General features: G+C 41.6%; 3 protein-coding genes and 1 long non-coding RNA gene across 8 annotated transcripts; 2 read left to right on the top strand and 2 right to left on the bottom strand.

Annotated features, from left to right (window-relative positions):
* Positions 1–574: 574 nt before the first annotated feature.
* Positions 575–11,286, top strand: LOC6578250 (diuretic hormone receptor). 2 transcript variants are annotated; one of them, XM_044010484.1, is made up of 12 exons: positions 575–1,118; positions 5,276–5,889; positions 7,461–7,578; positions 7,642–7,843; positions 7,909–8,005; positions 8,076–8,169; positions 8,228–8,388; positions 8,452–8,562; positions 8,627–8,812; positions 8,879–9,003; positions 9,200–9,250; positions 10,754–11,286. In XM_044010484.1, the coding sequence occupies exons 2-12, from the start codon at positions 5,638–5,640 to the stop codon at positions 10,848–10,850; spliced, it is 1,494 nt and encodes a 497-aa protein (XP_043866419.1). In that variant the 5' UTR covers positions 575–1,118; positions 5,276–5,637; the 3' UTR covers positions 10,851–11,286. The 2 variants fall into 2 exon arrangements, with proteins under 2 accessions (XP_043866419.1, XP_032585470.1); XM_032729579.2 differs by lacking the exon at positions 10,754–11,286 and adding an exon at positions 10,486–10,690 and having other exon boundaries at positions 576–1,118.
* Positions 5,904–7,466, bottom strand: LOC122757651. Its single transcript, XR_006357751.1, has 4 exons — positions 7,348–7,466; positions 7,120–7,270; positions 6,898–7,052; positions 5,904–6,841 (listed from the first exon to the last, which is right to left on the bottom strand). It is a non-coding gene; the product is annotated as an uncharacterized LOC122757651 (long non-coding RNA).
* On the bottom strand, positions 10,956–26,539 carry LOC6578249 (probable beta-hexosaminidase fdl). Of its 3 annotated transcripts, XM_032729573.2 has the most exons (7): positions 26,347–26,539; positions 26,183–26,276; positions 14,454–14,636; positions 13,863–14,383; positions 13,049–13,784; positions 12,662–12,980; positions 10,956–12,598 (listed from the first exon to the last, which is right to left on the bottom strand). In XM_032729573.2, exons 3-7 carry the CDS (start codon positions 14,615–14,617, stop codon positions 12,344–12,346), a joined length of 1,995 nt encoding a protein of 664 aa, XP_032585464.1. In that variant the 5' UTR covers positions 14,618–14,636; positions 26,183–26,276; positions 26,347–26,539; the 3' UTR covers positions 10,956–12,343. The 3 variants fall into 3 exon arrangements, with proteins under 3 accessions (XP_032585464.1, XP_002004165.1, XP_015018506.1); XM_002004129.4 differs by having other exon boundaries at positions 26,183–26,539; XM_015163020.3 differs by lacking the exons at positions 26,183–26,276; positions 26,347–26,539 and adding an exon at positions 24,485–24,516.
* LOC6578248 (myb-like protein AA) lies at positions 17,244–23,060 on the top strand. Of its 2 annotated transcripts, none has more exons than XM_002004128.4 (3): positions 17,244–18,745; positions 20,553–20,703; positions 21,472–23,060. In XM_002004128.4, exons 1-3 carry the CDS (start codon positions 18,333–18,335, stop codon positions 22,669–22,671), a joined length of 1,764 nt encoding a protein of 587 aa, XP_002004164.3. In that variant the 5' UTR covers positions 17,244–18,332; the 3' UTR covers positions 22,672–23,060. The 2 variants fall into 2 exon arrangements, with proteins under 2 accessions (XP_002004164.3, XP_032585472.1); XM_032729581.2 differs by lacking the exon at positions 17,244–18,745 and adding an exon at positions 19,660–19,841.
* Positions 26,540–26,608: the final 69 nt, after the last annotated feature.

Below are 26,608 nucleotides of genomic sequence, written 5' to 3'. Positions count from 1 at the left end.
TCGGCATTGAGTCCTGACTGTATTAACTTAGGCACAAGCAGATGTAACTATGTTGAGGTTTGGAGCAAACAAAAGCATACTGTGCGAAGCCAATATGCTCACGTTCACAATTCGGTAAGAAGTATATGCCGGTCTCAGTTAGGCGAAAGCTTTAGCTCTCTGTTCCACACACAGACACACTGCCAAACCTAATCAGGTTGCCATAGCCACAAGTTGTTGCGAGCTTCGCACAGTGGAACTGATTGGAACAATATGCAAATTCATTTAAATTTAGAGGGTAATATGAATACAAATATTTTGAGGTAACACTCGGTTTGGTGTGAGTAAATATTAAAATAGAAATTTTGTTTATATTCGAATTTACAATGACGACTACAGATTAATTTAAATATTGGAATAATTAGTCTTTGATGTATTCCACTGCATTTCGCAATAATTTGTATATTTGGCCCATTGTGCGTCGTGTCGAACGAGTCCTGTGTTTTCGTTATTTGTGGGCGTCGTCAGTGCAAAGTTTGATTGTGTTTGGGCTTTGCTCCCGCACCGTAAGAAACCGAACGACCAGACGCGAAAGCTCCCTCCCGGACGTAGTACATCGCTGTCATTTGCCGTCATTGGACGTGAGCTTAGCCACGGCATCGTCGGTTGATTTCGTTATCTTGATTGCGAATCTCGTCGCAGCCTCCGCAACCTTTATAAAATTATAGATTCCAAAACGGATTCACGAAACTCCCAAACAAAACAGAAAACACAGTCATAAAAAAAAACAAAAAATAAATAAATAAATAAAAATAAATAAATATATAAAAAAGAAGAAATGTAAATAAAATGTTCAAAAGTATAAAATAAGTGAAAATTCTACATAATTTTGCATTGCATTTAATTTGTGATCAAATATCCATTTTTATCATTTTGCTATCTGCAATTAAACAAATTGTACGTTTGCGTGCGATCCCAAAGTAAATGTGATCAACAGCGGCGCGTGAGTTTTGAATATATGCTATAAATATATATACATATATATGTAAATATATAGTAATAATAGTTGATATGTGTGCGAGTTAAGTAATAAAAATGATAAAGGCGATAAACATTTAAGGCAGACACCATGTGAGCAAGTGAGTAGATGTGGGTGAGGCGGTAATTTCAAAATTTGTTTCGAGTTCGGACCTTTGGATGGAAAGACTCTCAAGAGCGGCCGATTTCACACTTAACTTATAACAACAACAAACAAAGAATCGCCTCAATTCAGAATATATAGACTGCATTAGCACATTGGGCAAATAAACAACCAATAAAAATGATCTTTTCTTAACCAACTGGGTTCGAGCGCCCTGGCAACTGTTGATCACTTAGCAGATCGCCCCATTGGCACACAATAAGACTTTTAAATTGATGAATAAACGTCTGATTAGCCTCTCCATATAAACATTTTCAAACGCAAACGCACAAAAGCCAACCCAAAGTCAACCCAAGCCAATTGAAGCTATTTTTGTGGGCCTTCCCTTTCCTCCAATATTTTCGTCAATATAACTTGCCAAGTTCAAGTGAAGCAATCTTCTCTATGGATGTTTTTCACATACATACGTACATACAAGTATATACAGTTTTCGCTATATATGTTATATATAATACCATCTATCTATCCCCTTCACTCTTCGTTACAGTGGCTTTTGTGTTGTTGTTATTGTTGTTGATCAAAGATAAACAATGTAAAAATTTGCAGTGAGTTCTTAGTAGCCTCCAGTGTTTAAAATAAACATTAAATAAAATTCGAAAAAGTTGCAGAATTAACAACACAACTAGACAGAACGCTAACAACGATATTTCAAATTAAAAGAGTAGCGAAGTAAAAAATAGAGAGCCACGAGACGGTGTCGACTACGAGATACCCTCTGGTTACTTTGATTTAGTTAATTGAAATAAAATCTTATTAAATAAAATAAAATCTTATTAAAATATGCCAAAGCTAACAATAATTATTATTTCTCGCAGAGCCAGAGTCACAAACACTGTGGCGACTTCCACAATTTGTGTAGGGTGTGTAGGAAATTGTAGAGCCAACTTATTTGTTTATAGCTCTAGATTTTCAATTATTAAGTAAATAGAAATATTTAATTATACTTAAGTGCGGAGAGGCGAATAGGCGAAGCTGATAGCTAAATGGATTTCTGAGTGCGAGTGCAAAATATTTCGCGAATGCATTAAAACAATTGAGTCCACTTAGTTCTGAAGAGCAATCAGTGCACCTAGTGTACGGTAGCTGCAGCTTACTCTAAATGCAATACAGGGTGGATGCCACGCCCCTATTAGACTGATTGAATTCAATGGTACTCCATTAGTTGAGGCAATTGCCTCGGCTGTGATAGCTGCCGTTGCTATCTGGACATGAATGCAGCCACAACCATAGACATTGCTAAAGAGATAAAACAAGCTCTGGAAGGGCTTCTGCAAGCTCATGAATTTGTTCGTGAAATTACATATTGTTTACGTGGTCTTCCCTGCGAATTGTGGTTTGGGTGCGTGTCCGTGTTGCCTGCCGGCAGGCAAGCCCAAACGAGCAGGCAATAAGGATTCCTGCAGCTTCTTTTGATATTTATATAATAATTGCAAATGAAATTTTCGACTCAGCCCACGTATCAGTTTCACATGAAACAACTTTGCACGCAGGCAGCCCTTATCTGAGTGTTGTACAGAATTTGTTTGAAGTTTAAACCATGTTTAGAGATTTCCTTTGCCATCGCATATGAAATGAACAGGCGCGCCAAATTGCTACCTCGGCGTATACTTGATGCTGTTGTTGCTGATGGCGATGGTGTTGTTGCTTTCGTTGCTATTGTTGTTGTTGGTGCTGTCGATGTCGGAAAATGCGCATACGCCGCGTGGGCCATGCAGCGCCATTTATTGAGTCTTAGCATTGTTGTTTAAGTTTGTAAACTTATGGCTATATAACCACAGGCGCATGCATTCTAAATGTGTGTGCTTGTTTTCTTTGGCTTTAATTTGTTTGCCTTTTGTGTGCCTTGACTTGAGCGAGTCGATTGCGTTGAGGCAGGAAAACAGTCACTCAATCGGGCAATGGGGCAGCCGGTCGAACAATTGGAGAGTCGCCTGTCCGGCGTGCAAATAAGCAATTTATTTGCTTTCCGGCATCCATAAATATCGATCATATCGCCCGACTGCATCTGGCTTTGATTTGCACCCTTCCATTCCAGCTGACGACGCTTTCAGCTCCAATTGCAATTGCTTTCGTTGGGGCTTTATTCATTCATAAAATTGTTGCTTGCGACCTTTTCAGCATTTACGTGGCTTTTATTGCGCTGTAGCCGACAAATGGCATTATGGCATAAGGCATGAGGCACAGGGCATATGGCATATGGCATATGGCACGCCTAATATGCAGCCCAAAGGCCGATAATGGCTACAAAACAGACATATAATTGATAGGGTCTTATGATAGCAGTTGGCGATTCGGCATTTTCTTTGTCATTGCAGCAGTGATACTACCCTCGATATATGGCATATAAATAATGTTCCTCATGTGTGCAATGCCAGTATATATAGAATTACCTATTTGGCGTTCATTTGTTTTGACACTTAATAAATCATTTACAGATCGCAACCTGGCAAACAAAATTATAGCGCTTACTGGCCATTTCAGACAACAGGGAATATTATTTGCTCTATTTACACATTGGAGGCAGCTGCGAAGGCTGTTTATTTGCATTCAGCTTTAGCTGTTAATTGTGCGCATTAGCAGCCAAATTAGCCGCCTCTGCCTCTGCCTCAGCCGTTGCTTTAATGGAATGGCAAACCTTAACTACAAAATAAAAATCATAATCTAACGCACCCGTGCAAATATTGCGCTTGTTTGCCCCGTAGCATCATAAATAAATCGCAGCTCGCCAAATATTTAATCGCGGCATACGCCACAAACTGGCATTTGGAAATCGGCTGCCTATCTCAGCGTCTTCCCAGTGATGGAACAGCATGTCCACGCCTAAAGTTGAAGGCAGAGCTGGGCTGGACAGGTCCAAGACGAACATCTGCTCGAAATCTAGTTTCTAATAATTCACTTTTCTTTTATTGTATTACTTTATCAAGTGTCTTATGATATGTTGAATTAACAGTTTGTGGGGACCCTTCTCTGTACCTGCTTGGTTGGGATGAAGTCTGTGAAGATATCAGCACAGAAATGACAGATAAGTCAAATAGACCTTTAATTGTAAGTGACTGGCTGTGATTGCATGGCTGACTGCTGTTTACTCATTAATAAATAAGTGGCGTGTTTTTGTTTTAATCACTGTAACCAGCAAGCTCGTGTTGTTGTTGTTGTTCTCGCTGTTGTTGTTGCTTCTGGCAGCCGTTTCGCCCGAATTGAGTCCTTGCCGCTGAGTCGAAAGCCAAGGGCAGACAGAGTACACAATAAGTACGCTCCTGCATATCTAATTACCCACCTGAAGCATCTTTAATTAGAATCAGCAATGCGGGCAACATCTTCAATTAATTGAGTTTATTATTTCATCTGTATTCATTCATTGTTCCGCTGAATGTCATTAGTCATTAGCCATTAGTCAGCTCGGCGACAATGTGAGCATCAATTAGAATAATTGTTCCACATTTAAGGATTCAGTTGAAATAATGTAAATAGCTTTTCGAGATAAGCGAATATGATTCCATATGATATTCTCTATAATTGTATATATTTACATTCTATTCACAGTTCTATTCGAGGCTTTTTAATTAAAGGCAAAAGGTGCCGCCGTTAAGGCGAACTGGTTTCCATTGATAACTAGTTGCGATCGGGGTCGCTATGGCCTCCTTCGATTGCCGGCAATTAGAGATGTTCCCTTTGGGGCCAGAGTGTTCGGCATTCACAGTAACCCAGTAACAGTCACAGTAGCCCCGCCCCAAAAGTGTAGGGGCCATAAAGATTGTTGTTTATTTATCTGCACATTATCTGCATATGTATGTATATGTCTCTAGGGGCAGAGCCACGTGATTGTAGCATGTATTATTTGTACAGATTTTTATAAGTTCCATATACATATGCCTACTCATATGTATATACAAATCAAATAAGACGACTCAGCGGCATATCTATTCAGATATGTGTGCCACACACACTTGAGCCACATATTCAGATGTGGGAGGCCTCGCGCCCTGCTTTTCTGGACTTGTGGGGAATAGTGCGTGAATAAGTTCATTGCTTGATTTTATCAGACACTCAGATATCATCAAGCAGAGGTACGCTCGCTCTTTCACTTCGTTTCAGCTCGTCAACACACATATTTGCGCAATTTCTGTCTATCTCCGGCGCTGCTGAGCTGTTTAATTGCGCATCCCGTCCCATCACTGAGAGCGAAGAGGAAGTGTGTGTCAGGTTCAACATCAGTCGTGTGCCCTGTCCACACCTGCAAGTACACACAGCTGACCTCTTGCTGACATGCTTACAGTGGGACAGACACAGCCGACAGACAGTAGAAATAACATAACGTCACACGCACATGCCCAACTCCGGGCGGGAGTGAGCAGCAAATGTGCAGCAGTGCACTGAAAGGCTAATCATCGACAATAACCAATTGCCTCGGCAGTTAGTTACCTTTCTACCTTTCCGCCTCGACAAACAAACTTCGCATGGCCGAGGAGGAATTGCAAGCGTTCGTGGAGAGCCTGGATGGCGCCTCGGCGGAGAACATTGCCAATGCCATTGCCAACTTCTCGTTAGACATGCTGCAGCGGGCCAGCGCCCTAATTGGCACCCAGCAGCCGCACAGCGGTGCTCTACTTATCAATCGAACCCTGGAGGAGCAGTGCAGGCACCAAGCAGAGCTGGAGAAGCATCTATATAGCAATAGCAGCAGTAATGTATCATCAAATGTCAATTCGGTGAGTGCAGATGGAGTGAACTAATTAAGGTCTTTAAGGACATACAAATACATGGACTGCACTCAATGTTTGAATAGAAACATATAACCAAAAGATAAATAGACTAATATTTAAAGGTTTTGAATAGAATTAACTGAATGTACTTACAAAATGTGGAAAAAGCAATATTAATAGAAATTTATAGATTCATTTTAATGTGTAGTATATATTTTAATTCTAACTCATCATAGGGAATAGGGATTAATTCAAGGTTGTATCACCGACCGATAAAGTCAAACATCAGCTTTTTGAGAAGAGCAAATTAAATGTTTTATATTAAGTATAATATTTGAATGAAAATATATATTCTATTTGTAATCAATTGCGGACATTACCACAAACTGTGACATCATTCAGACCCGATTCGCATGGCTGATAAGGAAGCCCAGTTAAAGTTTAAATCAAAGTGTTCTGGTTACTCGATGATGCACGAATTGTTTTAATATGTTTTACTGCTTTATTTGTTGATAAACAAACACATCGGTATATACAGACAGCCCCTAGCCCCTAGCCAATATCAATGATCGATTATTTATGGCAAGCAATCAAAATTGAGCTTTTTGCTTATTTATTTTGGTTGATTTTAATTGAGATGGGTTGAATTGAAAATATATTTCATGGCCAAAATGAACATTTTTGAATTTTTTAGCACATAAGAAGGCAGTTCGAAACGTCACATGTGGATATAAGATTGGAACAAATAAAAACTAAAAATTATTGAATATCCATTTTAGTTCAGGCCTAAAGATGATAGATAGATTGGCACATTTGCAAACTACCCTCGATCTAATTTTGGTGTAATTTTTTGCTTCCCTTTCGTAATTTGCAAGAGAAACCCAGAATAACATTGCAGTAGTGGGTGAATCGGGAAGATTTTAAGACGTATACATGAGTACATGTTCCAAATACCAAGCTTTGCAAAATTTTCGTTAAAAGTACATAATCGTATTCTGCTAAATATCATTTTACCTTTTCTATTCTGCTACTCATTTCTGTTCGCCTGGTACTTTTCAAAATAGCAGTTCAATTTTTGGTCCTAACGGCCACAAAAGCCTCCCGAAATTATGCAACCATATTTTGCATGAACCGTTAATTTTTGAATATGAACTCCCAGTGAAGAAACCCTGTTAAATAATAAAAAAAAAGTGCGTATATTTAATGATAAAATTATTTATTGTTTTTCAAACTTACACAATTTTTTGTGAGCTATATACATTTTGTTATACAAATATTTATATTTATATGTTTATAATATTTGACAACTTAATACTATCCAGCGTTATTTTTGCTTTGTATCTATATTTCTCCTCCCATCGAAGATGATGATGTCCAACACACTTAGCTGAAGAAAATTTTAGAATACAATACACAGTAAGAGGGCCGAAGAGACTGTTTTGTATGGTATAGACTTATACTTACCTTTACGACTCATGATGAATACTGCAGCTTGCACTTTCTTTAATTTTAAGCTCAAAGCATTATTATCAAACTATGCCATCTATAAAAAACATTTTCTGTCATCATTTTAATAGGATTTGCATTGTCCCACCTCCTTCGATTCGGTGCTTTGCTGGCCCCGCACCAAGGCGAGCAGCTGGGCTGTTCTGTCCTGCTTCGAGGAGTTCAAAGGAGTACACTACGACACAACAGGTGAGAAATGGCTGACTACCCATTCGGAATAGTATCTAAATGGTCTGGTCTCCCCGCTTATAGAGAATGCAACACGCTATTGCCACGCGAATGGCACGTGGAATCACTACTCCAATTACAGCAGGTGCCATCAGCAATCGGGCTCCGTGGCTGATGTTCCCGAGTTCTCAGCCAGCGTCGATCTGCCTGCCATTATCTATGCTGGTGGTTATTTTATAAGTTTTGCAACTTTGGTGGTGGCGCTAATAATATTCCTAGGCTTTAAGTGAGTCGTGGTGCCTGACCGAGCCACCATATAAAACATTTCCTATTAATTTATCTTTGCTGCAGGGACTTGCGCTGTCTGAGAAACACAATCCATGCGAATCTATTTTTAACTTACATCACCTCGGCCCTACTCTGGATCTTAACACTCTTCCTGCAAGTGGTTCGTAGACAGTGCTGAGAATCACATTAAATCAGAGTAACCACCTTAGAGGTATTCCCATCCTTTCCAGATAACCACTGAATCTAGTCAGGCTGGCTGCATTACGCTGGTCATAATGTTCCAATACTTTTACCTGACGAATTTCTTCTGGATGTTTGTGGAAGGTGCGTTTGACGTCTCTTTGCAGTTATCATGAGTTGGCTTAGCCATTATTATTTGCAGGTCTCTATTTGTATATTCTGGTCGTGCAGACGTTCTCCAGCGAGAATATAAGCTTTGTTATCTATGCACTGATTGGCTGGGGCTGTCCGGCTCTCTGTATTTTGGTGTGGTCTATTGCCAAGGCATTTGCATCGCATTTGGAGAACGATCATTTCAATGGTGTAAGAGCGTCATAGGTTTGTATGTTTGCACTGCTGATAACTTATTTATGATAACTCATGTAGCTGGAAATTGAATGCACCTGGATGAGAGAATCTCACATTGATTGGATATTTAAGGGGCCCGCCTCACTGGCGATTCTCGTTAATTTGGTTTTTCTCATACGTATTATGTGGGTAAGTCTTCATTGTACCCATTTTATGGCTTTAACATGAATCGGCACACTTTGTCTTATCTAAGGTACTCATCACCAAATTACGATCGACTCAAACATTCGAAACACGACAGTATTATAAGGCCTCCAAGGCTCTGCTGGTGCTAATACCCCTATTTGGCATCACTTATCTACTGGTGTTAACTGGCCCCGAGCAGGGCATTAGTCGCAATCTCTTCGAGGCACTACGCGCCTTCCTACTCAGCACACAGGTGAGAATGACATGCACTTCAAACGTAAATCTGTTGTCATTCTATGACTCGTTTCTCTCGTATAAGGGTTTCTTCGTGGCGCTATTCTATTGCTTTCTAAACTCGGAAGTGCGGCAGACGTTACGACATCGTTTCGTCATATGGCGGGAGAGTCGAAACATTCATCGCAGTAACTCCCGCAAGAACCGCAGGTGCGTTAACTGCTCGATCAACTTTATAAATGGGTACAAAATGCATAAACGTTCATATAAGCATTCGATCACTATTTATCTGGGTTGTTGTTGTTGTTGTCCTTATCACATCTCATTGGAATTCATTTTGTATTCTTGTTCTCCTCTTTTGCTGTGGCTCGCTGTACTCGCTTAAAAAACTTAATTTCCATTTCAGACATCGCACATCCAAAGACTACTCGCAGCGCTCGCGTACTGAAAGTCTACGGTGCGTATACGCAATTTTCCCGCTTAATATTGTAAATGCATCTTGCCCCTTACCGACTCGCCTCTTTCACGTTTCGCTTCAACTAACCCCTACTAAAAGATGCATGAATAATTTATTTTTATACTCGTTCACGAAGCTGTGTAGATTGGATAATAGTTTTATAGTATGTCCGTCTGGGAATCCATCTATTTTTATCACAGTAAGATACAAATCTATATGCACATTGTTACTGTGTACAGTTTTAGAACAAAATCTAAAAGTGTTGCAGGTTATTCTCTTTTCACTTTTACAGAGAAACGCATAACTGATTTATAGTAAATTTACCTTTTTTTATACCCTGAACCCATTGAAAATGGGAAATCAGGGTATAATGGTTTTGTGAAAAAGTATGTAACGGGCAGAAGGAGGCGTGGCAGACCCCACAAAGTATATATATTCTTGATCAGCGTGACGAGCTGAGTCGATATAGCCCTGTCCGTCTGTCCGTCCGTCCGTCCGTCCGTCCGTCCGTCCGTCCGTCCGTATGAGTGCGTCGATCTCAGAAGTTATAAGAGCTAGAGACTTGAAATTTGGCATGCATACTCGTGAGTACCATACGCAGTACGAGTTTGCTTTATTTTTTCGATAAATCGTCCGATAACTTTTTTATCGAGAATAATCGAAAAATTGATTTTGTTTTTTCAGTCTAATTTGAACATTTTTAGACCTGGAGTCTTCAAATTTGGGTTGTATATAAAGTTAATGGATATAAAGATTTTGTAATTTACAGATTTTGGATACCACGCCCCCTTCGCCCCCAATTTGTAAAAAACGCATTTCAAGTACTAGAGACTTGTGCTTTGGAATGTACACACGTATTCACCATATAATTACGCTCTGAAAGTTTCATTAAGATCTTATGTCTACAAAAGAAATTATTCAACAAATAAATTCTCATAATATTGCCCACACTGCAGCGCAGCCCAAGCGCAGTCGCTGCTTACTGCGCAGTTAGCAGAGCGCAGGCTTATGCGTGCGTGTGGATGCATGTGTATGTGTGTGTGCATAAAAGTGCAGAATGATTAGAATATCAGCTTAGAGGGTTCAGGGTATCTCCTAGTCGAGCAGTCTCGACTAGAGCCTTCTTACTTGTTTTTACTGTGAACGAGTATGAAGCCTAATATATTTTATTTGTACTATTTTTAATGGATTTTAATTTATTGTTTTTTACCGTACACTTTTTATCATTTTTGTAGACTGACCTCGACAAGTCCCGTGCCCGCTGGACATTTAGAATGATACCTATGTATATACCGAACGCCATTGAGATTTCTTTTTAAATACCTACATATATTAGTGCAAAATAAACATATATATTTGTATGTACATATAAACAAAATATATTTGTATATAAGTATTGTATTGAGCAGACTATTAAAGTATTAACTTTTGTAAAGTATAGCGCACCGATTTATTTATTCAACTTCAAACTATATCAATTACATCAATCCCGATCTCTTACAGCACCGAGGAGTGTGTGATCTGCCTGAGACCTTCACTTCACACTCGCATTGGATCATTGAATCGCTTTCAAAGCATAGACTTAACCGATTTTGTCTAAAATAAAAGCTAAAAACAAATTACAAATTTATATCTGAAAAAAAAAAAAAATTAAATGAATTTCCTAATTTCATTTGCCAGCCAAGATTCTCAATGTGAATAAGGATTTTGATTTTACGTTTTATATTTTGTTGAAAAAGTGACTTGAAGTTACAGCAAAATGTTTAGAACTAACGTATAATTTTTTAGTTTGCAAATTCTTTGTTAAGTACAAATTAAGCTTAAACATAATTTATTTGGATCAACTAAGATTAGATCAGATGAGTCTACACAGTGCAGCAATCATTAACAAATATTTAGAGTCGGGTCAAGTCAAGATGTCGCCAAAAAGATGCCAAATTATGGGAATCGAGTCGTCGTCAATGGATTGTTGCACTGTGTTGCAGCTTTCCTATAATTGTCATAACTGTTATTAAAAATTAGCTATTAGTTTCCTAGTTTCCTCTTGTTCTTATTGTGTTCAATAACGTGCCAATGCGTGCAAAAATTTGTTGGTACAATTATGATTACATATACTATATGAGTGTATATTAACCCTAGGCCTTTCTTCTTTTATTTTTTAATTTTTATAATTTATGATTTTTGTTTTTTGTCCGCTTCCTATTTATTTATTTTTCCATAAGGTCACATTGTTTGTATCACTGATAATGTAATTTAAAATAATCCTATTACGAAATGAAACATAAAACAATTTGCTGTCACACAATATCATGTATACGTATGTATGTATGTATACTAGTCATGTTCTTTTCTTGTTGCTGTTGTTGGTATCTTGCCTTTCATGTTTTGCGAATAAAGCTTTTAAAATATCAAAATTTGTTCTTCTTCATTCATTTGTTCTTCTTCATTCATTAGATTAACGTTGTAGTCTACGCTAAGAATGCCTTACTAAGTATTTACTGTATATACCTGTTGTGTGCATCTGAGTGTATGAAATCTACGAATTCCCTATATATGTATATTAGCTAAAAACTATCACTGTCTCACTTACAAATACTTCCTAATCAATTGCCAAAACATTAAAAGAAACAAAAAACTAAAATGTGGGCCATTACGTATGTCTGTGAGACAGTGCTGGCAGCTACCTTTAGTTAAAACAGGACAGATGTATACAAAAAGAGTCAACAATTTGTTTTACTATCAATGGAATATTCTTACTATCGATTTTTAAAGAGTATGGATCTGTCCGATAAAGGCCTGATGACAGCACTGGCATCTGAGTATGTGTGTGTGCGTATGATTCGACAGAGTTTAACTGAAATGTAACTATATCGAAATTAAATTCGTGATTACGTATGGCTGTTGGAGCCAGAAACCACTTGGTCGTATAATGTCTTTCAAATGAGTCGCCTCCTTAGCTTACTTCGCTTCCTAATGCATTGGTTTAGTGGACGCTTAATATGTAATGTAATAATAAAAAATAACAATTACACTATCAACTAATTAACGCACAGAGTGGGGGGAGATGGGGCACCGTTTCATTTACATAATATATCAAATGCACTCGCCGGGATTCTGCGCGCAGTACTTGGGAAACAGCGCCTCGGCTTTGATGCCCAACTCAACAAGACGATTTCTAAACACTGAGATTCGTCGAAATACTTCTGGGGGCACAACATCGAAGTCATGATCATCATTAGGATCTGACCACAGACGTTCGGCAAGGGCAGCAACGCGCGGCCACAATCGATTATCCAGCTGACCCTCATCCACTTGCTCGGTCCATAAGCAAGCCTCGCCACCCAGCACCTATTGAGGCAATCATTTGTTATCTACATTATTTGCAAATGGAACACAAGTCGTCTATAATACCTGCTTTCGGCGCTTCTTATCCAGACGCATTCGCTCCCAAGGCCGGTGCTTATAAACGTTTTGCCAAGTGCGATAAGGCGAACAAGCGGCATCGCCAGTAGCTCGCCAGCTGCCGAAGCCGCAATCCAAATACCAAGCATCCACGTGCGAAAATATAATATTGTATCCATTGTCCAGCAGATCATAGTTCTCCTGCCAAGTGCTGCCACCCCACACCTGAACCACGAATTGACTGTTTGGAAGACACTTGGTGTTTGTCAGCGCACTCGACCAGACAACCACATGCTTGGGCGCAACATTTCCATTGGCCACTTTCAGTCTGTGTCGGATCAAAATCAAAATCAAAATTAACAATTAACATGCCTAACCGAGTTCCATGTGGCTCACCTCGCATTGGATTGTAGCATGAAGTCGCACCACAGGCCGCGTAGATCCGTATCATTGAAATACTGGGCCCAGCAATCGAGATTCACCTCATCGCCGCCCAGGTGAAAGATGTCCGTGGGCCCCGTTAGCTGCAGAAACTCTTCGTACAGGCGCTGTAGTATGAGGTAGGTGTGGTTATTCTTCGGGTTTAGTTGACCGCACGGTGGTTCACCGCAATAAAAGCTCCATGGCTGCTGATTAATGCATAGCGACAATTCGCCAAGGCCCCGCTTGGGTCCCCAGTCCCAGCCGTTGCCCGCATGCGCAGGTGCATCGATTTCCAGGAGCACCTGCACGCCAAAAATTTTGGCATACTCGGTGACCTCACGCACGTCCTGCTCGCTGTATGTTTCACTGTCCGAGTAGGCGCCGTGCTCAGCCAGCTCCGGATAATGTCGTGAAATATATGGAAAGCTCTGAGCATCCGTTATGTGCCAATGAAAGCGATTCAGCTTCGCCAAGCCCATTGCCGAAATGGTGCGTTTAATGGCATCCACGGAAAAGAAGTGCCTAGAGGTGTCCAGCATAAGGCCGCGATATCGAAACTTGGGCGCATCATTGATCAAGGAGCTGGCATAGGTGCACAGCAATCGCTCCTCATCGTCATACCAAATTAGCTGCTGCAGCGTGGCCAGTCCGTGACGTGCGCCAAAGAATGACTTGGCCCTGATGTGCACAGTCAAACGCCGATGCTCAACTGTCATTAGAGAGATAGAGACAAAGGGTTACAAAGGAGAACTAACAGTAAACGATTCTAAATATTAGATTTCCTTACAGCTTGTTGCTAGCTCATAGCTCTCATCGTTGTCAAGATTAAAGTCGAGCTCGCCTGACTCATGCACCGAGAGCTTCACATGCAGGCTATCCAGATCGCCAGACCGGTGTGAGCCAAAAGTGGAGCTAAAAAGTCCGCTAGCTAGCGGCGATGCAGCACCGTCTGTAGATTTCGAAGCTGGCTCGCTGACAGATGATATTTCCTCTGCACGCGGCGCTGCGTACTCCAGCTGCTGTATTTGCCGCAATTGCCTGACAAGCACATCAAAGGCCAACTTGAGGCGCTTGCGTACTTCGCGATGCGGCGTATCCAGCCGCAACTGTACATCCTCCACGGAGAAGCGGAGCGTGTGACCGCTGACCAGCGACTTGGAGGTGGGATGAGGCCAAATGTTAATATCTCCACAGGTCATTGAACAGCTGATGAAGGAGACACGCTTCACGTTGGCTCCGTTCTTGTTATAATTAACGCGTACACATCTGTCATTGTCGCATTTATAGGTCCATGACTTTTCCAGCGGTCTAAGAAAAGAGAAGAAATTCGTTTAATTTAATTGTACCTATTGGAATGAGCTGAGATTGCTATACTTACATGGGAGCCGAACTGCGATCCTTCTGGAGGTGTGGACGCAGCTGTGCTTCATTGTAGGACTGTGTCTTAATCACGCCCTGATTCCAGTACAGCACTGTCAGAATGAAAATGGCTCCTGAGAGTAACAGCAGCAAGGCACGGCGTAGGGAGACGGCCAGTGACATCTTAAACAGATAACGTAGGCTATAAAACAGAAACGGAAGCATTTGCAAAATATTTAGTAAACACCAAATGAAGATTCAATGTTAATCGGCAAAAGAAGTTCTTGTCAAGTGTACTCGACAGCAATTAACTCCTTAAAAATAGAAAATATCCAACACCAGAACTTAATACTACATGTCATCCTTCTCATCATCGTTCAATCAAGAGCTCACGCCACAAACAGGCCGCAGCAACAAATCAAGGAACACATTGAATTTTAATTACCGCCAGTAATTTGGCTGATGATACTAAACTGAACGGGGCTTAACAATCAATAAAATCAAAGGAAACCCCTTCTCAGTTTCACTCTCCTTGCGGGAGTAAACTTGCTTTGGCTTTTACGACACATAAAGCCCATGGGCAAATTGTTTGTCTTTCATATATAGCATCTGGCACGCAATGCATGGCAGCAGCAGAACTCGCTTTCAGGTTCCATTTTCCTTTTTGGCTTTACTGTTTGTGTGTGCCACATAATGGCGAATGAAAAACGGTTATAAAATATCCCAAACTGAGCAAATAGGTCTCACCATATACATTTCAAGAGTTATAGTTACCCTGAACTAATGTGACTGACCAGAAAATGCCATTTCTTTCGTTGCATGGCCAAGAACGAATGCCGTAACAATGTTTCAGAAATGCAACTATATAGCACATTATCGTCTATACATTTATTGAAATACGAATGTGATGAAGTTTTAAGCAGAGACAGCCTTTGGCAGTGGCAATGTGTTGGTTGGCTTCTATTTCGGATATTAAAACCAAATCTTAGGTACTATCTGAGCTCTTAAATAATATTATATTGGTAGTCAAAACAGTAAAAAGTACAACATTATATAGCCACTAATACATACACATGTTGAGCAAGTTAAGATGACCCATTTGCAACCAATTAAGAAGCTCTAATTAAGTAATTTAAATGTATTAACAGCCCACGACACATCCGCCCTTGTTTGTGTTTGCAAATCAAGTCAATATTGTTGTTGAACGTATGGGTTAAAGTCTCCCAAAGACAAACACCAAACAATTTAGACCGCACGGACATGTTTAATAGCAGGACCTTCGAGGCTTCATGTCTGCTGACTAATGACTAATGACTAATGTCGCTGACACACTGAGCGTATTGTGCACAATTGCTGGACTCTCCCGTTGCCCCACATCAACCTGGACACGCCCTTTCGTGCATGTTCAGCGGGGCTACTAACTGAAATATTAGTTGAATTACTGCTCATGCAGCGTGCTAGCGTAAATACATAAATATGCTATGCTATGGCTGGTCAATGAAAGAGACTCCTGTCCACGTGCCACAGAGCATACAGTTTCTGTGTTGCGAGTGTGAGTTTCTCAATTGCGAGTGTCAAACACTCACAGGTAGGGAAAACGTGCTACTGCACATGGAAGCACGTGGAGTACGGAGCGTAGAAAGTGACGAGTGTGTTAAATTCATAAAGAAACAAGTGCACCTTTTTGGGGGCATCGTCGGCATTACGTCTGATGGCCTGTGCATAATAAATCAAGAGGCATACATCGTTAATGCATAAGAAAGAAGAAAGGCAATCGGTGGCTGCCTCATTAGCTGTCGCCAGTGCTGCTGATTTAGCCATTTTCTGAGCGGATCTCAGCCTTTGTTAACTGCTGCAGCCTAGCTTGAATGAGGACAGGGATACGGAGCTGTCGCTCAAAGACTACTTGTAGCCCAATTCCAGAGGCACGAGGCGCATCATACAATCGAGCACAGCTAGCTGCGACCCGTGCTTGGGTCACCTGCTTACCTGCAGCGCGTGCGCAGTGATGAGGTTAGTGAGTAAAATCGCCGAAAACTATCCATCATCAAAAAATGCTGGCGCTAATGGAGACGCGCCTCATCTGTGGTTGCGACTCACAGACGAATCGCCTGTTGAAGGGCTCCTCGACAGCTACAGCGACAACTATAACAGCAGCAGCTGCTGCTGCTTATGTTATATTATTATGTGCTAGCTCTTTCAGCACAGATCTATATTTAAACGGTCTTATATGGCGCACAGAATTAAACAGAGTATGCGAAACCTTCGCGCTATTCACGGCCGACAACGGCGCCCGTACGTGCGACTGTCGAGGTGTAGGTAACTGCGACTGAGCGCGACTCTGAACGGATTTTTAGCTCTTCAAGTTTTTACTGGATGGGCTGGTGGGCCTAGCTTAGCGCTGGTCCCAAAAATGGCGTGCATATATATAGTATTTACATATGTTCTTGAACCACCTGCCAGCTGCTGGACGCATGTACAGTGGCGGGCAACAATATTGAGAACGACCTCTGAGACATGCACTCGACTTGATCCAACCTCATATAGTAAATTGTATTCAAATAAACTAACAAAATTGACACACTTTGTATTACAAATATTATCCATACGCCCGGTTGACCCCATGCCAATACTGATGAGCAGTCTATAAGCTGTTGCATACTGCATTGTTGTTCTTTGTACAGAATACTTCATGTAAAATTGTTTAAGAGCAAATAGAAGCTGTTAATTCGCATGAGTAATAGTTTGGCATTGCAAATATTACGCATACGCACCATACTCAATATGCAGCGCACCGACTGTTGCTTAGAGTCGCGTTATTATTTATGGTCGCATGCCGTGAAAAACGACAGTTGGCGACAAGTGTTGTGCAAATGGCATGCACGGTTGCCACAACAACAAAAACATCAACAACAACAGTAACAGCAACAGCATTAGCAGCAGCAACAACAATCGCACACACAACAAAAGCAGTTGGCGCTCAATTTGATGTGAAACGTGCAGGAACCACACACAGACATACACACCCACACACACATATATATATATATACTTGTATATAATAGACGAAGGCACACACAAAGAGGAAGCTCAATACGAAGAACTGTGTTTTTGGCCTCCATTATTACCGTTGAAAAGGGAAAGGCAGCCTGCAAAGCAACAGCAAAATGGCGGCACGAATTGTAACAGGCGCGCAGTGTCAGCAGCAGCAGCAGAAATAACGGCATAAACGAAGTCGTTGCTGCTGCTGCTAGCCGAAGGCAAGCCAGCCGAAGCTGCTTCGTACTCGGTTGCCTAACAACTTCGTCGTGGCGCACAACAGAAGGAAGGATAAGCCAAGTCAGCCTGGCTACGCAGCCAACCAGCCAAGCAAAGCAGCCTGCCTGCCTGGCTGCCAGCTAGTCAGCAAGTCAAGCCGGGACTCAGTTGCAACAGCGCAACGCATTTGCCAAGACGCACACAGAACGCGCCGCGGCGCAGCTCGCACGGAACGCGAATAATCAGCGAGTATAGAAATAGTAACACTTGTACAAATTGTTTTTGTTGGTGTTATTGTTGTTGGCAGGTGGCCTGGCTACCTTGGCCATCGATCGCACCTTTCTAGTGCGCGCTACCTCGCGTTCGTTCGCGTGCCGGGCTGACGTACATAACGTATACGAGGATAACACTTAGTAGGCAGGGCCGTTGTCCTTGGTATTTCAGTCTAGCGCTCGCAGCGTCAGGCAACGGTACTACTTGCGTGTGCCACAATTAAAAGGACTGCACAGGTGTGTTGAGTCTGTCACGGTGTGTGTGTGTGCGTGTCAATGTGTGTTGGTGAATTTGTGCTATGGGCATTCTAATATGCGCCTTGGCTAATTGTTATGCAATCGTCTCTAGCCTTAAGACCTAGTGAGAAATGTCTTTGAAGCGTTATGCAATAATCGCGGCGGTCAGTCAGTACCAGCAACAACAACAGCTGCACCAGCAACTGCAACTGCAACAACAGCTAAACAATGCAACAGTCATGTCAGCATCAACAGCAACGACAACGACAGAGCCAGCGAGAGGAGAATCAACAATAACTACAACATCTTTGCCCACGAGCGAGGAGGAGGAGGAGGTGCTGCACTCGCAGGAGCTCGCCAGCAGCTCCTCGATAACGACGTACTACAATGGCGGCATGGGTCTCTATAATCAACAGCGCGGCATTGGAGCTGGCATATCGCTGCTCAACGGCGCCGCCGGCTCTGGGAGCGGAAGCAGCTCGAGCGGAGGCTCACAGAGCTACGCTCACGTTGTCAATGGCAGCGTGAATCTCCTGCTTGGCGGGTGAGTGGGGTAGCGACAGTCAATGGCAATGCCAATGCTGCATTATTCACATCAAATTATTCATCTATGGCACAGTTTGCTATGCCAGCCACAGTGAGAATGTTTAGAGCAGGAGAGGATGACAGGGCTTAGCTGAATACATGTTCTCTTAAATGAAATGAAATGGCTTTTTGTAATATTTCTAATTGTTCATTATGCAAAACATTCTCTGTATATGAATACTTCATCATCTCTCAGCTACGACTCCGGCTCCATAGATCATATAGAAAATGGTTATCCTTATGATTTATGGGGCGTCTGCAAATTAATAACATAAAAAATTCACGCAGCTCTGCGAAGCATCCTCAAGACATTGCGAGGGCAGCTTTTCCCTTCCCACTCCACGCTGGGCACTGACAAAGTAATCATATTCATAATTGGTCCCCTTTTCGTTGCCAAGGAGTGACGTCCGCTTATTTAAATTAATATATCCCTCCTCTTCTTTCTTCTCTTGTAACACTAACTCAGATCGGCGGGAGGCCGGAAGGAGTAGGCTGAGTAAAAATAAATGCTAAAGCGACAACAGCAAACTTTTGATGTCTGCAAACGGCGTGCGCTCCGATGACCGTAACTTTATTTTAACTACTTTTTTATACACTTTTATCCTGGGTCACGAAGAAAGTAGAGTATATCAGTTTTATGCCGTGGTTGCGGTCAAACCTACAAATTTGGAAATGGGCGTCGTTAGGCTTTTATGTACTAGACCAAATGTTGTAGGTTAAGATCTAGAACCGACAAGCTTCACAGATGGATCAATGCTGATCTCATATATAAATTCTCCTGATAGATTCTATGATTCGCGCGGACCTCGAGCGAGTATTCTGCAGTCGATGAGGCTTGACTTTGACGTTTACTTACTTATCGATTGTTTGGGAGCATGTCAATAAAATTTAACAGAAATAAAAGCTACACATGCCGATGATAGTTTTAGCTACTCCTCCTCCTGCCCTAACACTATCGAACGCTTTTTGGGGCCTTTAATGAACGGTTGACATGCGAGAAATTGCGTGAGGCGCGGCGTAAAATGAGCAGGGACTGAGAGAAAGAACGCACGAAAGTAAGAGGGAAAGGTAGCGCAAGCATGTCAGAGGACAAAGGGCATTATATTGTGTTTAAAGTGGATTAAGTGACATCATTGATTTGTGTAATGTGTAACAGATTTCAGAGACAGATTAACGAGGTTACTGTGCTGCAGAACTTGTCGCTATCTAGGTTACACAGGCGACTTCAAGAATACTTCGATAACAAGAAAACCTTTCTAGCAATACTTATGTAAACGTATTCACATCAGTCACATATATACAATACAGGTACATAGTGACACTTGCTTGCTTGCTATTTGTGGCCAGATGGCATAATTCAACGGTGAACAATGTGTTGAATAACATTTTGTTTTTGGCAATTATTTAATCTATTTGTAAGCCAATATTGTCGAAATGCCTTCGGGGCGAACATACAAGCGCACAAAATGCTGTAATTCACAATCGATATATGGTTAGTTGTTCGGCAGTCCGCATTAACAAAAGCCACAGCGAATGGCCGCTCATTGTACTCGGGATACAATACACACATACACATCGAAATGTATGTATGTACATATAATACATGGATGTTAGCAAAGCATTGTCGACCAAGTTTACGGTTTACGGGTAGATCTTGCTCTATTCCTTACAATGGTTCAAGTCCTTATATTTGACTTAACTCTGTGAAATATTTATATTTTTTTACGTGTGAAATTATTGTTGCTTGCCTTCTCTATTTTTTGTAGGTCTATGCTCTGCCTGGTGACGACAATTTTGTGTGTCGTTTGTTATTGTTGCCATCGCAATATTAAAAAGCGCACAGAGGCCGCCTACAGGCAGCAGCAACATCAGTGGCTGGAAAACGATCCCAATATGGAAATATACAGCGTTGAACAGGTAATAATATATATGTATATCAATTAAGAGTTAAGTAATATAGGTTGGATACTTATAAATGGAACCCTTCCCAACATTAATCATACACACAACAATAGGATGGACACTTAATATATGTATTATTTCTCTCTCTTTCTCTTTCTCTCTCTCTCTCTCTCAGGAGTAGTAGTAGTATATAAACCAACATTTCAGCAATGAATAAAAAGGGAAGACATATAGAGAGAGAAAACATTTACTCTAAGCGCTCTTGTATGATACGTGTTTTTTCCTAATTTCTCAATTGATTAAGCAACCGCAACCAGGAACTAAACAATTTAAATTCGATTCTTTAGTCTTAGCCGCCACACTCGACTCTCATCGAGGACGTTGGTAATAAATATTAATGCGAAGTATTTAACAGACGCTACGAGGACGGAAAAAAAAGCAGAGGGAAATAAATAAATAACAACCAAAGGCCAAGTTGAAATAGACATTCGGCTCCACTTTGCGGTGTAGCAAACTCTTAATAAGCTCTTGGCCTCTGTGCAGGCTACTTTTATTTAGCCGGTCTCAGTGCTTTGATTGTTGTTTGTTGGCCCTGTGGGAAAAGGCGCTGGCGGCATCGTCGGCAGTAGAGCGTAAATCAACGTTAGTCCGGTTCATGTCACAGAGAGTTGTCAACGGGTGTAAGCGGATGCAGCCCTGGACTGGAAGGTCTACATACAAATCCGTTTATAATGTGTGCAATTTTAACTCCTTAATAAGTCTCTCCTTCTTCTTCTGTTTAAGTGCTATGAAACATCGGGCCTGTTCTTGGGTGACTCAACGGATGGTTTGGCCACGCTGCCAGCTTTGCACCATGAGCCGCCGCCGTCGTACGACGCAGTCGTCCTACACGAACAGCAACTGTTGCAGCAGCAGCAGCAACAGCTCGAGGAGCAGCAGCTCCAACTGCAGCAACAGCAACTGATGTTGCAGCGCGTATCACCGCCGCCCGGCTACCGCTCCACCCTGGACATAAACAGCGCGCAGCAAGGAATCGAAATATCAAACACCGATGTAATGGCGGGCAGCAGCAGCAGCAGCTGCAGCAACAGCAATGCAGCAGCTGCTGGAGCAGGACCAATGGCTAATAAGCAGCTGCAGCGCACCTTGAATGCGCAGTCCTGTTACTCGCTGCAGCGGGCCGAGGTGGAGAACATGTGGAACGCAGCCGCGGCGGCCGTTGCAGCTCGCAGTGGACACTGCCAGGAGCTGGACACATATATGCCCATGCCCATGCCCATGTCGATGGAGCTGCCGTCATCATCGCCGCCATTGCCACTGGCTCTACAGGCGCGCAAGCATGCTCAGGCGGCCATGCGGCTCAACAGCTTTGGGCGGCGCTATTTGCAATACAGTCAGCACCAGCATCACCAGCAACAGCAGCACAACCACTACAGACGCGGCTGTCCGCTATGCGGGAAATTCCGCTACGCGGCTGAAGACGAGGCGTTGACGGCATCTGTCGAAAGTGTCCTGGAACAGTGTGATGCCAATGAGAATGTGGCAAGTGCTCAACACCAGCAACAGCAGCAGCCGGAGCAACAGCAGCAACCGGAGCAACAACAGCAGCAACACCACCAACAACAGCAGCAGCAACCCGCCATCGAAAATCCCAATCAAATTGATGCTGATGCGGCGAATGGAAATGTGGTGGACAGCACAACTGAAGCTGCATCAGCAACTGTTGCTGACATAGACATGGACATAGACGAAAATGACAATGCAGCTGCGACGTCAGCAACAGCAGCAGCAACAGCGACATCATCAATAGCGACAACAGGAGCAGTAGCTGAAGCTGAAGCTGAAGCAGATGCTGCTGACCTGGATATCAACAACATCAATGAGAATGGCATCATCAGCCTGGACATGAGCAAAATCATTGATATATCGGGCCTGCCCACCTACGAGGGCGCGCTGAAGCTTGAATCCAGTGGCTATGTGTAAACAGTTCCCAGTTCCCGGTTCCCACAGTCAAGTTTACATTACGAAATAACGAAATGATATCACACATGTGCTTTATTTTATAAGATAATATGGAGCGGATGCCCAGAACACGTTTAGCTGTATTTAGTGAATTTCTCAATTTGTCATAGCAACAATCCTAACGAACTGTTCTGAGGTTCTCCTTAGTTTCAATCATGATCTCCAGTTGCGCGACTTTTGTATTTGTCCCAAAAACCAAAAAGGTTCCTCTTTAAAACACACACATACATACTAATACATTATTATTAATATACACACGAATGTATTTTTAATTCTAGACATAGCCTTAAGCAAACATATCCAAGCAGCAAAAGGTTGCAGAAATATCAATAAAAATGTACTTGAACGAATTTAGCCCAATCGAACCTTTTGACAGAACCTTAACCGCAATACTCTTGTTTTCACGCCCATCAAGTTTAATCTGATTGATTTCGCATTAAATATAACGAATGAGTAGACCAAGAGTGACATAACGCCTAACAAGCAAGAAGCCAGCGCATTACGGTTAACCGTGAAGTGAAAAGCGCCCCTTACGTTAAAATACCTGTGCAGGTAGTTCTGTTTTGGATAAGGGGCATACACGACAGTGCTGCCAATATAGCCTTTTTACAATTTAGCCTTTTCTAGAGAGATCAAATGCTTCTTAACTTAAATCTAAACTTTCATTTGTATATACGAGCTGGGTCGATCTAGCCCTTTTAAGCAGATCTTAAATATTATGAAATTGCAGCTGATTTAATTCTAATTTTTACCTCGTTAAACACAATTGGAAGTCTAATAGGTTTCATATAAATATTAATATATCCAATTAGCATGAATCTAAAAACAAATATCGTGTAAACGACAACGCAGCGATTATATTGACTCTGTGCAATTTCTACCTTGCTGTTTGCTGGGCTCTACCAAAAATTACAGCGAATGAGTATCATGGAGTCAGTAGTATCCGATTGCTACGTTCTTGTTTGAAGTGCCTTTTGTCTAATTTTTCTGTCCTGTTTTTACGATAGGCAGTTGCCAGCACTAGCACACCCACACACACCTCCACTCCCTCAGACACATGTTTACGCTTTACCTCGTTTTGTTTGGCTCTTGGGGGTAATAAAGAAAAAGATGGCCGCAAGCAAATCGCACGTAATGCGAAGCCAAGGCTCAAATGCCGAGCTCGGAGAAAAGTCAGCCTATTTGTGCTCTAAAATTGATAACAAGCCACAGTTAGTCACTCGCTATAGTTATTACTATCGTTAGTATTATTAGCATTATTTTTGACCAAATACATTTGTTGCCCAGTTGCCGACGGTAAGGGGCTCATCCTGATATATTGTCAGTAAAAACAGTGGCCGTGTAATCCAGCGTAACACAAATTCAATTAGAGACTAAAGGTAAAAAGAGACTCGAGTTCTGGAATTCAATTTCACTTATCAGAGTCACAAGTGGATAGAGTAAAGTATTTTCGTACTTGTTTTGCTCATTACGCACGCGGAACACTAAAAATAGTTTCAACCCAGACAGGCAGCGCCTCCACACACAGACGCGTATCTCCGTCTATATGGGCCAGTCAATGTGCAGTATGGCTTATGATCTCATGACCCAATAACGAACAATGCTTCTTCTACCTCGGAAGGGGATTATCGCCGGCTTACATGGCGTACAACTGGCGTGTATGCGTGGCCCAATTGCCAAATGGCAAACGCTATGAGAAATTGCTCTTTAATTTTGTGTCTCATATTGTCGAAATTTTAATTTTATTTAAGAAACCCTTCCTTCTCGCACATACCGTCGGAGCAGCAGCATTTCGATCAGTGAATACACTTAAGATCTACATAAACGAATTCTTTGCTTCCATGCTGATGGCGTGCACGAAATATTAAATTATTTGTATTTATATATTTTTATCCCGAGCGATGAAACTTGTTGAAAATTCACACACAACATTCAGTTGGGACCCGCGTGGCTTATAATTGCAACTGAGAATGATGCGTCGTTGTGGCACAACAAGTGAGGCATCCAAAGAGCTAGTCACCGCTATTCAAATACAGACTACATCAGAGTGAGAGAGCGAGAGAGAAAAGAGAAAGAGATAGAGAGTGGGAACTGTGCTAAAAACGTGAGCTAGACAAAATAGAAAAATGTTGAGCCGTGTGACGACATGAGACGCTGGCCTGTTGGGAGAAGAAGAGAGAGTGGGTGGGCAGAGGCAGAGGCAGAGGAAGAGGGAGAGGAAGACAGAGCAGGCACCGAGGGGTAGCCACAACTAATTGCGCAGCGGCATCGACATCGACATCGACAGCCATTTGACCCTTTGTCGTTGGGGTTGACTCTGCATTATTGTAGCCGAGGAGTGCAGAGGTGGCGCTTCCATTTATAATTAATAAGAATTAACTGGCGAACTTATGTAGTTGCATCCTTTGCCGCAGTCTAATTTGAATTTTTTTATTGCACTAAATTTTTGTATTCTAAAATATTATGAGCTAAAAAATATTAATGTTCACTTGGGAGTCTGTACGTGTGCATATGTGTGTGTGCTTGAGACTCATCATACCCAACACCCCTATGGGTCCTGAGAGTGAAAATGGCACGTGCTTAAAAATAGCCAGTGGGGTTTCATGGGAGCAAAGCAATGCGACAAATTAAGTGAGCAACTGAGTGAAAAAAAGAAAAGAGAGAACAACGAGTGCTTAACTGAGACGAAATATAGACACCCTTACAATCATAGGTGTTCCCATTTCAGTACGACACTTACAAGAAGAATACGATCCACAGATCAATATAATGATCAATATTCTATTAATGAACGAAACGCAAACATAATTGAAGGGCATAATTTGTGATATGTTCAACTATAAGTTATATAGTGTATATAATCTTATAGTGTATATCGACATTTCGATGTGATACATGAGTGAGCTGATAAATTTTAAAATGACAACATTCACATTTGTCAATGTCATACGATTATTTCAGTGCATTCAAAACTGATAATTGGAAGAGCTGAGCGAACTATAACTGTTTAATATAGTATATTTATCGTATATACATACACACATACATATATGTATATTAATAACTTGGCGCTGTTGATATACGAGGTTCGTCTGAAAAGTATTCGACATTTACGAGTAACCAATGGGAGCATGTTATCTGAAAAGATGGAAGTCGAAAACCTCTAAAAGAATCCGACAGCCCAACAGTAGCTGAAAAACAGAAGATAAACAAGTGCGATATGTTTGCATTTCATTATATTATTATGAATATAATAATATATATTCAGCTACATCTGTGTGTATAGGAGCTAACGACAAGTAAAGCTTTTGGTGACGCAAGTGCGCGAGCAAACAGCAAACGACAAGCAACATATAACAAAAACAAAAACGAAAGAAAATTTAAAATTGCTGAAAGAGCTGGGACTAGAGTTAGGCGAGAAAGGCGTTAACAGTTTGTAGACAGACAAAGTTACAGCATTATTCATACTGACCCACAGCTCAATTTGGAATGCTTTTCTCATGTCCTGATTTTGGTCTGTGGCACCAATGAGCCGCAATCGTCGTGTTTTCTGTTTTTGTGGCTGGCTGCAGGCGATAAAGGCAGCGCGACAGGTTAAGAGTGCGACGGCAGATGATTGGAGGTGGCTTCACTCACGGCGATTGGGAACGTTTCCTCTTTGTTGGTGGTTTTGTGCGTTTACGTGAGGCTGCCACTGCATTACATATTTCACATTCACATTTTAGTTAATTCTAATTTGTTATTTACACAAATTTCGCAGTCGTCTGCGCTGAGCTCGATTTACTAGCACTAACAGTTTTACTTTCAACTGTGGGCACTCTAAAATTTGTGTCGTTGCTGAAATCTTAACATTGTTTGACTCCGAGTAGCTGCAGTGTGACCACTATTCTAGAAATAT

The sequence above is a fragment of the Drosophila mojavensis genome, unplaced genomic scaffold, assembly GCF_018153725.1.
Source record: "Drosophila mojavensis isolate 15081-1352.22 unplaced genomic scaffold, ASM1815372v1 contig_80, whole genome shotgun sequence".
In the NCBI taxonomy this organism is placed as follows: Eukaryota; Metazoa; Arthropoda; class Insecta; order Diptera; family Drosophilidae; genus Drosophila; species Drosophila mojavensis.
The sequence above is the reverse complement of the archived record's forward strand: the minus strand, read 5'-3'. Positions and strand labels throughout refer to the sequence as shown.